The sequence below is a fragment of the Capsella rubella genome, unplaced genomic scaffold (assembly GCF_000375325.1).
Source record: "Capsella rubella cultivar Monte Gargano unplaced genomic scaffold, Caprub1_0 scaffold_8, whole genome shotgun sequence".
NCBI classification, from domain to species: domain Eukaryota; kingdom Viridiplantae; phylum Streptophyta; class Magnoliopsida; order Brassicales; family Brassicaceae; genus Capsella; species Capsella rubella.
Genome location: NW_006238916.1, coordinates 884,716 through 896,257, shown reverse-complemented (window position 1 = coordinate 896,257; position 11,542 = coordinate 884,716). Strand labels below are relative to the sequence as shown.

The 11,542-nt window shown below is 33.7% G+C and overlaps 4 protein-coding genes across 4 annotated transcripts; 3 read left to right on the top strand and 1 right to left on the bottom strand.

The window, feature by feature from the left end:
• The first annotated feature begins 1,428 nt into the window (after positions 1–1,428).
• On the top strand, positions 1,429–3,455 carry LOC17875906 (GDSL esterase/lipase At5g45670). Its single transcript, XM_006280630.2, has 5 exons — positions 1,429–1,750; positions 1,847–1,971; positions 2,299–2,544; positions 2,709–2,964; positions 3,049–3,455. The coding sequence occupies exons 1-5, from the start codon at positions 1,519–1,521 to the stop codon at positions 3,270–3,272; spliced, it is 1,083 nt and encodes a 360-aa protein (XP_006280692.1). The 5' UTR covers positions 1,429–1,518; the 3' UTR covers positions 3,273–3,455.
• Positions 3,456–4,230: 775 nt separating this feature from the next.
• LOC17876340 (peptidyl-prolyl cis-trans isomerase FKBP13, chloroplastic) lies at positions 4,231–5,710 on the top strand. The gene is made up of 5 exons (XM_006281041.2): positions 4,231–4,608; positions 4,754–4,846; positions 4,942–5,002; positions 5,308–5,376; positions 5,502–5,710. Exons 1-5 carry the CDS (start codon positions 4,264–4,266, stop codon positions 5,564–5,566), a joined length of 633 nt encoding a protein of 210 aa, XP_006281103.1. The 5' UTR covers positions 4,231–4,263; the 3' UTR covers positions 5,567–5,710.
• A 729-nt stretch (positions 5,711–6,439) lies between these two features.
• LOC17875236 (oil body-associated protein 2A) lies at positions 6,440–7,795 on the bottom strand. The gene is made up of 4 exons (XM_006282073.2): positions 7,461–7,795; positions 7,247–7,329; positions 7,022–7,136; positions 6,440–6,798 (listed from the first exon to the last, which is right to left on the bottom strand). The coding sequence occupies exons 1-4, from the start codon at positions 7,747–7,749 to the stop codon at positions 6,542–6,544; spliced, it is 744 nt and encodes a 247-aa protein (XP_006282135.1). The 5' UTR covers positions 7,750–7,795; the 3' UTR covers positions 6,440–6,541.
• A 749-nt stretch (positions 7,796–8,544) lies between these two features.
• On the top strand, positions 8,545–9,766 carry LOC17875030 (probable C-terminal domain small phosphatase). Its single transcript, XM_006279614.2, has one exon. It carries the CDS (start codon positions 8,727–8,729, stop codon positions 9,555–9,557), a length of 831 nt encoding a protein of 276 aa, XP_006279676.1. The 5' UTR covers positions 8,545–8,726; the 3' UTR covers positions 9,558–9,766.
• The last annotated feature ends 1,776 nt before the right edge of the window (positions 9,767–11,542 follow it).

Genomic DNA, 11,542 nt, shown 5'->3' with positions numbered 1-11,542 from the left:
ATCCCAACATGTCCTGTGATTGCCCAATTCATAGTCGAATATTATATTGATAAAAACAGCTTAAATTCTTCTGTTCCATGGCTCTCATATGCTGGAGCTTTGCCTCTATTGTATAGTAGAGTTCATAAATACAACAACCATGTGGTTGTTGAATGGTGGACTAGATCTGAAAAGTCAGTTTTATATTTCAGAATATTTCTTTTTGTTTGAACATGTTTGCTTTTTTCGAAAACTAAACACTCTGTCATAATCATAATCCAAATTTATTGATGAATGTCATTAATATCTTTCATAGTAATCAAATTTATTGGATTTCTCTTTTTCCACTCCTTTCCTCGTCTTGTAAAAAACTCCATTTGGTGACTGCTTGAATAAGAAAGTTTGAATCTTGGTTTTGAGTAATGTTTTGGGTCCCAAAAGTAGATTTTGCTTTTAAAGAACATATGCAAAACAGAGCAAAAGAAAAATTTAATTCTTTCAACTACTCAAATTTAGTTCACCAGGTCATGTCATGATGATCATGATCACTATCATCATACATAGAACTCACTCTCTGTCTTTCATTTAATGTTCACTTCCATCCTAACACATGGCAAACCCAAAAAACATCATTCTTACACCGTTGATCCGATTCGAGCAAGCAAAATCGATTCCAACCGTTAGATTTGAGATATCTTAGAATGGGAGAAACAACAAAATGCAAGTGTGGACCTTTCATTTCATGTTTTCATGTTTGTTACACTATACCTTCATTTCAAGGACTAGTCATTTTATGGTTTTCTCACATGCATTGCACTAATATAACTAAACAAGCTGAGATGAGTGAATCGAAACTTGGGGAGTGGTATGAAAACAAATTTTGATTTATAGGTAGTAATCTTTAGCTAGCTGTGTAAACTGTTGCATAAGGTTTACAAAAGTTATAAAACGATCACATAATAATGTAAATTTTGCAATTCTACAATCTTGATTCTTTAAGTTTCCTTCTCGAGAGAGACAAGGTTTTGTAACTTTATCGAGCTTTGGTACTACTCCTAGTTTGAGAGTGAGTAAACAAAGTCAACAGTCTCGATTCCCAAAGCAAACACATTAAACTCGAACCGTCACAAATCACAATACAAATACAAGTTGTGATCCGTTCGTAGTAAAAGAAAACAAACAATGACAGAAGTAATAACTCTCCCACCATCATCTCTCGACTCGTTTAATAGTAAGATCCATCCACCACCAAAGTCTTAATATATCAATTATTTCACATATATAAACACACACATTCATTTACTATTTACATTTAACATATCTAAACATCATTGCCGCGTGAACATTTAATGCTTTCTCCAACCGTTAAAAATCACATCTTTATAAAAAAATAACATTTTCTCATTCTCTCCATATTCTTCTTGAAAGCTTATATATACAAACCCATCTTTAAGTTTCTTTCGCACTCACAAAACATCTCACTCTCTTTCTTCTCTCACTTTCACAGTTCTTGCTCTTCTTAGAGAAGAGAGAGGAGAAATGGCGAGAATGTGTTTGATGATGATGATGGTTGCTATGATGACCATGAATATGGTTTCAAGTGAACCAATTGCACCATGTTACTTCATATTTGGTGACTCTTTGGTTGATAATGGCAACAACAATCAGCTTCAGTCGTTAGCTAGAGCTAATTATTTCCCTTATGGTATTGATTTTGCTTTCGGTCCAACCGGTCGGTTTAGCAACGGCAAAACCACTGTCGATGTCATCGGTACTATTCTCATTTTGCTCTGTTTCCTCTGTTTCTTGTTAGTTTTTTCCCTCTGAAACTGATTTTGTTCTGTTTCTTTTGGGGAAAAAAATGTAGCTGAGCTTTTGGGTTTCGACGACTACATTACACCGTACGCCGCCGCAAGAGGACAAGACATTCTCCGAGGAGTTAACTATGCTTCTGCTGCTGCCGGAATCCGTGAAGAAACCGGTCGACAATTGGTAAATTTTGGACCGTACTGTTCGATCAAATGTTGCTTCGGTTCAGTTTGGTTTCTAGTTCAGATTGGTTCTTTTTTTCTATAAATAACTTCAAAATAATGAATAGTCATATTCCAATAATATTGTATTAGTTTGATATGAAACTGTATCTACTTCTATCACTTTTATATGTAGAGAGACATGTCACAAATAGTTAATTTTAGGTGTATATGTTTGGATTTGGATTTGGATTTGGTTTATAGGTCCACTCTTAGTTTCCTTACAAGATTTTTGTGTTTTTATCTTGTCCTAGAACTTATTGAATTTGACTTGTTATTGTTTCATCAGGGAGGTAGAATAGCATTTGCAGGGCAAGTAGCTAATCACGTGAACACAGTGTCACAAGTAGTGAACATACTTGGTGATCAGAACGAAGCCTCGAACTACCTCAGCAAATGTATTTACTCTATCGGATTAGGCAGTAACGATTATCTCAACAACTACTTTATGCCCACCTTTTACTCTACCGGTAACCAGTTCTCTCCTGAATCCTACGCAGACGATCTCGTTGCCCGTTACACTGAGCAACTCAGGGTTCGTACACTCTTTACTCTGTTTCTGTCTTCAACAATCCTCTGTTTAGGTTCTTCTCTGTTTTTTAGCTTCTACTATAGTTACTTATTAGTTCTTACACTGTTTGTATATGTTTCTTGATAATCTTTAAGATTTTTATGTCTGTGTTTATTGTGATGGAGCAGGTATTGTATACCAATGGAGCGAGGAAGTTTGCGTTGATAGGAGTCGGGGCAATTGGTTGCAGCCCTAACGAGCTAGCTCAGAACAGCAGAGATGGAAGAACGTGTGACGAAAGAATCAACTCAGCAAACAGAATCTTCAACAACAAACTCATATCTATGGTCGACGCTTTTAACCAGAACACACCAGATGCGAAATTCACTTACATCAACGCCTATGGCATCTTCCAAGACATTGTTGCAAACCCTGCTCGCTACGGTAACACAACTCAAAGTCTTGATCAAAGTGAATATTTTTATCTTATGAATAGTTTACTCAAAAGTTTTTGTGTTGAATTTGCAGGGTTTAGCGTGACAAATGCAGGATGTTGTGGAGTTGGGAGGAACAATGGACAAATAACTTGTCTCCCAGGTCAAGCTCCATGTCTAAACAGGAATGAGTATGTGTTTTGGGACGCGTTTCATCCCGGTGAAGCTGCGAATATTGTTATCGGAAGACGATCTTTTAGGCGAGAAGCTGCTTCTGATGCTCATCCTTATGATATTGAGCAGCTAGCAACTCTCTAAAGAGAGAGTGAAAGACTTGTTCTTTTTGCTTGTGTAAGCGTTTTGATAGTTTGGACTCAAGAAATGTCAAATTTGGTTTGTATTGTGTGTGATGCCAAAACTGTTTATGTAATGATTTTGAGAAACTGTTTATCTTTTATTCTTTTTCTTTTTCTTAACTCTGTTATAAATTTGATTCTTTCATTACAAATGTGTTAAGTCTTTTCTCCCATATCTAAAAAACAAAAGAAATTGAAACCAAAGAAGAAGTTATAACCAATTGGAAATGTTGTTGGGTGGTTGGTTGGATGGATCAAACTTTATTTTAAAATTTATTGAAATTTCAATTTTAACTGACTAAACTTTTAATAGAAAAAAGGATTGATAAAATCTAAATTTTCAATTTAGCAAAAAAAAAAACTAAAATTTCATTAAAGTTTTGATATTCTTCAAACATTGGAAAAATAAATAGTATTACATGGTAAGCTTAAAAATATGTGATGTAAATTTTGTGAATTGGTTTTGACATTTAAAACGTAAAAGAGTTAAAAGATTGAAATCTAAGATTGGTCATATCCCAAAGCTTCAAGGCATACTCTCGTTGTAGTTCCGAAACTCTTCTATGTAGTTTTATTTTTATATATATTTTTTTTGCTTTATATAAGGTTCTTGTACCGGGTTTGTTCATCCCGGAGTTCGTTGTCGCTGTAGCACCACTATCTCTAAAAATTGTAATCGGTTATTAATATATACAAAATACCAGAAATTTTATTTTAAAAAAGAATGAAAGTTAAAACTCTACAACACAAGTCTTAATTTCTTATCATCAAAGGTGAAACAGAATCAAGATTCTATTCATATTGGGCCTCTAATCTTGAAGATGTGATAAACATGAAGCCCAATATTGTGTGGTTGCTTTGTTTGCCAGCAAGGCTTGCTGATTGTCCAACACAAAGCTCTTTTATTATCTCTTTCAGATTTTTCATTGTTTTTTTTCTGGATAGAGAAGATAATGAGCTCCTTGGGGTTTTCAGTTGGAACTTGTTCTCCTCCAAGTGAGCAAAGAAGATGCAGAGCTCTTGTGAATAGTAGCTTAAACAGAGCAGAAGCTATCAACTTGAGAAACAAACAAAAAGTTTCTCCTGATCCTGAGTTAAGTCTTGTCCAGCTAGCTTCATGCGGTAGAAGAGAAGCAATCATTGGTTTTGGTTTTTGCCTTGGCGTTGTTGACAATGTTTCTTCAGCCTTAGCCGCCGAGACAACTTCCTGCGAATTCTCTGTTTCTCCTTCTGGTCTTGCTTTTTGTGATAAAGTTGTTGGTTATGGTCCTGAAGCTGTTAAAGGGCAACTAATCAAGGTGATTGATTAAGTATCTCAAATTATATCTCCAGTTTTGTAATTTCTGTATGATGCTTGATGATTCTTGAATGTTTCTTGATTGGTTCTTGCAATTCTTGAATGTTTCTTGATCGGTTCTTGCAATTCTTGAATGTTTCTTGAAGGCACATTATGTAGGGAAGTTGGAGAATGGGAAAGTCTTTGATAGTAGCTATAATCGAGGAAAGCCTCTAACATTTCGAATAGGTGTTGGTGAGGTAATTTGGTGAATTATATTGATTTTGCTAAAAAAATCATTTTATCATCATTATATGTGAAATTCAGAAAACATATTGTGGTTAATATTAAACAGGTGATAAAAGGTTGGGATCAAGGTATCCTTGGCTCTGATGGAATTCCTCCTATGCTTACCGGTATGCTCAACTTATTCAGACTTAGCATATGTTATTGCATTACATGTAACTTTATAAATTGCATGTATGTAGATAGTGATTAACACTAGGCTTAGACAGCTAACACCAGCTGGAAAATTCCTATATATATGAAAAACATGTATTTGAAGACAAGTTCTTTATCATCATCTATAAATTTTGCGAAAAAAACATATTTCTACCGTTCTACTTTAGCATATATGATACAAGTATCATTGATCGATCCAAAACCAAAAAAAATCAAGTTGAACTCTGATAAAAAGTTATGATTTGGTTTCTTTCCTAAGGTGGGAAACGAACTTTGAGAATTCCTCCAGAGCTCGCATATGGTGATCGAGGCGCAGGTTGCAAAGGAGGTATAACCAAAAGCCAAAAGGCTAAAACCTTTCTTGATTAATATATTTGTCATCACAATATCTTAGGTTAGATTGTTGATAGTTGAAAATCTAATTAGTGAAGTTTGAACTTTGTTTTCGTGCAGGGTCATGTCTTATTCCTCCAGCTTCGGTTCTTCTCTTTGACATTGAGTACATAGGTAAAGCTTGAGAGAGTCTTTTTACTTTGTATTTCTTTCTTTTTTGAGTCATCATCTTTGTTCAGATCATCCTTATAGAAAGAAAAATAATAATGTCTACTCTTTTTCTGGCTCTTTCTAACTTTGTTTGGTTTATACTTGGATACATTTACCTATTACTAAAATATGAATATTCAATCAAACCAAGTAAAACCGAGAACCCAAATCCAAATGGAAAAAATAAGTCAAAATGTGTTGAAAACATCTTTTAAATTTGTTTTTAATGAAAAATATATAGTATAGTTTTGCTGACTTGTAAAGGATAAACTAAATTATAGACTTCTCGTTCTAATCGTTAATTTTTGTTGACATTACCAAAATAATTACATTTCTGAGTTGACTAACGGAATTAATTCTTTACTAAAGTAACTGTAAATCACAAAAACTAAGCTGTCTTGGTTAGAAAACATATCTGTACCCTGAATTCTGAAATTTATAATATTTACCAGTCCTTCCTTGTTTGGTTGTGTCTTAATCTCATAGTTTTAGACTCCTTTTGTGTATCTCGGATTAATAATTAATTATGTAACGTAATTAGACAAAACTTTGCCTAAGTCCCTCTAAGCATGTAAGCAAGGCACTCATATAGTCACATACCATATGACTCATATTTCAGATTAGTATGAACTCGATATTAACACTGATCTGTGTGACAGATACCACATATTTTTCTTATTTTTGCTAATTCTAAGATTATGCTAAAATAATCAGATCCTTTATAATATATAATACAATAATTATTATGTGTTTTGTACGCATATATGTCAAAATTTGCCTTAATAATGCATATGTTTTTTTCATTAAATTCCCATTTTAGTTAAGTTTTATACTTATGATCATACTGAAACATATATAAAACACTGTATATATAATAACTTTGTCTTTTTTACATACAACCATATTATTATTATTATTATTGTTCGTTACACTTTACACACCAAACTATATTACGGGAACGGGGCTAGTTTCTTCATCTCAGTTTCGACTATATCGACCGCTAACCCTTTTCCGTGATGAACCCAATAATCAGCCATCGGATTTTTCCTATCCGGTCCGGTGATCCCAACTCGAGACGCCTTCAAAGATTCAGTCGAGATTCCATACTCATCGTCACGTTTCTTCAATAGCCCTGGCTTGATCTTCCCCATATTCACGTCTTGTGGTGACATCATTAGTGATGGTGCACCTAGTGGCAATTTATCCCCTGAAATAACCAAATTAGACACTCATAAATCTTTAAAATTATATGTTTGATATTATCAGTCTATTCAAAACCAAAATGAACTGTCTTAACTACTAAGTTTATTTCTCTATTTTTTCTAATTATTTGGGTAAAAGTGTCCAACTAGGGTTTATATGATCATATCGCTTATCTCGATAGGTCTTGATCGATGTATACTTGTTCCAAGAAAATATATATTGATTACCGCGATCGGTCTGCCAAGTGCACCAAAACTTCCCATACGTTTTGGCAATATTTTGAAGCTCCGGCTTAGCTACAAGCTCAGGGACCCTCGGAGTTACTAGCAGACCAGTTTGGATCTACAATGACAACAATTCTAGTCAGATATATAAGATTGCTCTAGACATAAACTAACGTTCACATACGTATATGTAATAAAACTATTGAGTACAATATAGAAGTTATTAACCTCATAGTCATGAGAGTGCCAAAGCTTTTGCTCCTCCAGTGAAAATGTCTCAAATAACCTCTCCGACACAATATACTCGATCCCTGAGATTTTTTAGTTCCAAATTAATCAAAAAACATGCATAATAATGAAGTCATGTGCCTTCAAAAATTAGACACATGCATGTAGAACTATTAGTCAAAGATAAGCATGCACAAGAAGCTAATGTACAAACCGATGAGATGGGTGTTGGAAGAGTTGCTATCGTAAACAGCACACTGAAGGAAGTCTTGGTTTAGACGATGAACATAGAAATTGACTTCAATCTGACGGCTAGGTTCATGACCGTAACAAGCGAAAGAACACAAATGGAGACTCATCTGTTTGATAGGCTTCAAAGATTGCATCATCGCCGCTCCTTTATCCAACATCACCGACTTCATCGTATTCGGATCTCCCGGTGGCAAGTTCTCTGCTCCGTTACGTGCTGGATACGCTCCCGGACGCTCATCGCTCGACGCCATTTTGTTGTATATATATATTCAACACACAAAAACTCTAACCACGTAGTCTTGATTTTGCTCTAGTATACAAAATTTCAACTATCTTTCTTCTTTGGTTTTTTTATAGTGGTTGAATGTGAATATGTGTTTCGTGTCAATGTTGCATGAGGAAGTCGTCTCGGGGATGATCTGAGAGGGACACCTCATTGAGTTTTCTTGTGGTAACGTGGCACGAAAGGTTGAGATTTGTACATGACACGTGGATATGTTAATGATGTGGATTAATCTCTGAACACTTGGGCACTATGGATCTACAATAATTCGAATTATGATTTAAAGTGAGATGCTTAAATTGGACTCAACATCTTTTTGGTCTTTTCTATAGTATATCCAATATTTAGAATTGGCGAGTTCATAAATTATGGTATATATAAGTTATGTGAAGTCAAATATATCAATTTGAAAAAATAATTATATAGATTCCAAAATATCAAAATTTATAAGTTATGAAAAGCTAAAAACCTTCTTTGACATAAAATTAGTTTTCTTCCATTTACAATTATCACATAATTTTTGATTTTATTTTTTAATCTACAATTCACATATAAGTTGAGACTGTGAAAACTTTTATGATTCGCAAATAATAAAATTCTCATAATAAGAGAAAAAAAATTATAGAAATTATATATATGTCAATTCTGTGCTAATCTATATCTATAACGAGTTTTTTATTTGCTTAATTTGGGACATGAATTAATCTGGAGAGATTAATATAGAATTCCCAACGGTAATAATACAACGTAAACTCCGTGTTGTGTTGTGTTGGTCCAAAATTAAAAAAAAAAAAACACTGCATCCGAATCTAGCTTTTGCTTCGGATACCCGAACCTAAAATAAACCAACATGACCGTTACACCGAACCTAATTTAAATACCTTCACACTCTCTCCCCTCAAAATCTCATCACAATCTCTCATCTCTCTGTTTCATTCTTCTTCGATGGCGACGAAACTCATAATCAAGAAAGCGACGAAATCAATCAACCGTCACCAACGCAACTACCTCCGCCGTCACCGGAAAACTCAGATCGGATGTTCTCCTACGCCGGTGGCAACAACCGTCATCGCAACCATCAACAAATCAATCTACAGATGTCACCGTACCTTCCTCTGTTTATTCTCTTCTCGCCATGGAACCAAAGGATTCAAAATCCTCAAACCTCGCGACGATGTTAAAACCTCTCCGTTACCACCGTACTCTATGTTTCACGAGAGATCCGGCAAAAACTTCGACGAGACGAAGAAGACGATCGTCTTAGATCTAGACGAGACGCTCGTCCACTCGTCAATGGAGAAACCAGATGCACCGTACGATTTCGTCGTGAATCCGAGAATCGACGGTCAGATGTTAAAGTTTTACGTGATCAAACGGCCAGGAGTAGACGAGTTCTTGAAGAAGATCGGAGAAAAGTACCAGATCGTCGTGTTCACGGCGGGGCTGAGAGAGTACGCGTCGCTCGTCCTCGATAAACTCGACCCCGAGCGGCGCGTGATCTCGCGTAGCTTTTACAGAGACGCGTGCAGCGAAATCGATGGGAGGTTAGTGAAAGATTTAGGGATTGTGATGAGAGATATGAGGCGCGTGGTGATCGTTGACGATAACCCGAACTCGTACGCGCTTCAGCCCGAGAACGCTTTCCCGATAAAACCGTTTTTGGATGATTTGGAAGATGTTGAGTTGAAGAAGCTCGGTGAGTTTTTGGGTGGTGATTGTGTCAAGTCTGAAGATATGAGAGTTGCGTTGAAGGAGTTTGTTGGAAGTGATGAATGAATGATTCTTTTTTGGTAGCTTGTAATTTGTGTATTAAGAGAGGATTTGATTTACAAGACAAATGAACAATTAGCTTTGTTTGTTCGTATTAGTCTTTGTGTGTACACATCCTCATGAAAAGCCCAATTTGTTGATTTGTTTGATTAGTGTTATAATGTATGTGGTTTGCATTAAACAGTTTTAATGATGATTATTTTCATTTGATTTTATATATGGATAAGAATTAAATATGGGCCTTTACGGGGTTATTGTTAATATTTTTTTTTGTTCAAAGGTGTGATATACACTAACCAATAAAAATATTAAATGTAGATTTTTTTAATATTTTTTTTGTAAATATCATTAATTTTTATGTAATATATATATATATATAATGTTTTATTTATTTTTTAAATTTTTATTGGTGGAACCGTGGAAGGACTTTTTTTTTTATTTCTTCTTGTAGTTTAGGATGAATTCTTAAAGATTTTGAAGATATGGATTTTATAAAAAACAATTAACATAAATTGAAAGCTAATTAATTAATTTTTAATGTGTGTCAAGTGTCACACTATTATTATGAGAATATTTAAGATATATCCAATTTTTTAAAAAATAATAATCTTATATAAGTAAAGGTTCATGAGCCTCTTCTCTACAATTTACAAACTTAAAAAAAAAAAAATTGTTTTTTTGTAGTTTTTAATTTTTTTTTGAAGAAAATGGTTTTACTCTTTGTAAGAAGCTTATGAAACAAAACATAAATATATTTATCCATACTCAACAAAGTTATGTTTTGTTTATATGATTAATTTTATTAAGGACTTGACTAAATTGCATTGTTTGCTACAGAAGGAGACTCTTCGATTTGAGGTTTCTGTAACTATTAGCCAAGATACTAGTCATGAGGTAGTAGGCCGTATCGCTCGTTGTAAAGGTACACACACCAAGTCACCAATACAACCGTATGATTATAATGAGCTAAATCGAATCATTCACACTATACAAGTTTTAAACCAATGTGTACAAATGTTTTTTTTTCTTCTTTATTATCGTTTTTAGGAGTTGCTTTTGTTGATTTTGATGAAGACGACTACGTATTTATTGTGAAAGGAGAAAATCTGGACGAGCAAAAGATTAAGAAAACAATAGATAAAATATTGAAACCTAGACGAGGACTTATCTCTTGTTTTGGTTGTTAGTACCTTTTGGAGAAGTTGTGTTTTATGTATTCTAAAGCAGTTTAGGCGGTTATCTAAGCTCTAATTAGTGGTTAGACGCTCATTTTAGTATATTTTTCCAATCTTTAACTAAGTTTTCTATTCATTATATATAATTAAAAACATTTATATCCGATTTGATGTAAATTAAATAAAGTTTTACCTAACTTTTGTTTAAGAATTAATATTAATATTTTTTAAAAAATATTATTATATAATATTTATGTATGATATCATATTAAATATTATATATTATAGTTACATAAACCACCTAAAATCGACGAAGTTCCGATTACGCATTCAACACATTAAACATTAGACCAGTTTCTACATAGTGTCAAAGGCTTTCTTGAACACTAGTTATTAGTCAATCCTATCAAAATTTCCAAAAAAAAAAATAATATTCAAAAAAAATACAAGTATACCTATTATAAACTGCAACACCATATTAACTAATTTCTTTTAAATTTGTTCAAACACTCATCATAATTCATAAATAAAAAAGACACAAAACATTATTTAAATTACAGCCCGAGAACGCCTTCCTGATAAAACATTTTTGGATGACTGGGAAGATGTTAAGTTGAAAAAAAATAAAAATGAAGAAGATGTTGAGTTGAAGAAGCTTGGTGAGTTTTTGAATGATGATTGTGTCAAGTCTGAAGATATGAGAGTTGCGTTGAAGGAGTTTGTTGGAAGAGATGAATGGATGATTTTTAATTTTGATTTAGTTTTGTAATATTAAGAGAGGATTTGATTTAGAAGACGATGAACAATTAGCTTTGT

Excerpts from the sequence above, each read along its gene's own strand:
- LOC17875906 (XM_006280630.2), top strand. The coding sequence starts at position 1,519 with ATGGCGAGAATGTGTTTGATGATGATGATGGTTGCTATGATGACCATG. Across the intron at positions 2,545-2,708 it reads GTTACACTGAGCAACTCAGG|GTATTGTATACCAATGGAGC; the intron begins GTTCGTACACTC and ends GTGATGGAGCAG. Across the intron at positions 2,965-3,048 it reads TGCAAACCCTGCTCGCTACG|GGTTTAGCGTGACAAATGCA; the intron begins GTAACACAACTC and ends TTGAATTTGCAG.
- LOC17876340 (XM_006281041.2), top strand. The coding sequence starts at position 4,264 with ATGAGCTCCTTGGGGTTTTCAGTTGGAACTTGTTCTCCTCCAAGTGAG. Across the intron at positions 4,847-4,941 it reads TTCGAATAGGTGTTGGTGAG|GTGATAAAAGGTTGGGATCA; the intron begins GTAATTTGGTGA and ends AATATTAAACAG. Across the intron at positions 5,003-5,307 it reads AATTCCTCCTATGCTTACCG|GTGGGAAACGAACTTTGAGA; the intron begins GTATGCTCAACT and ends TTCTTTCCTAAG.
- LOC17875236 (XM_006282073.2), bottom strand. The coding sequence starts at position 7,749 with ATGGCGTCGAGCGATGAGCGTCCGGGAGCGTATCCAGCACGTAACGGA. Across the intron at positions 7,330-7,460 it reads TTCCAACACCCATCTCATCG|GGATCGAGTATATTGTGTCG; the intron begins GTTTGTACATTA and ends AAAAAATCTCAG. Across the intron at positions 6,799-7,021 it reads CACTTGGCAGACCGATCGCG|GGGATAAATTGCCACTAGGT; the intron begins GTAATCAATATA and ends TGGTTATTTCAG.
- LOC17875030 (XM_006279614.2), top strand. The coding sequence starts at position 8,727 with ATGGCGACGAAACTCATAATCAAGAAAGCGACGAAATCAATCAACCGT.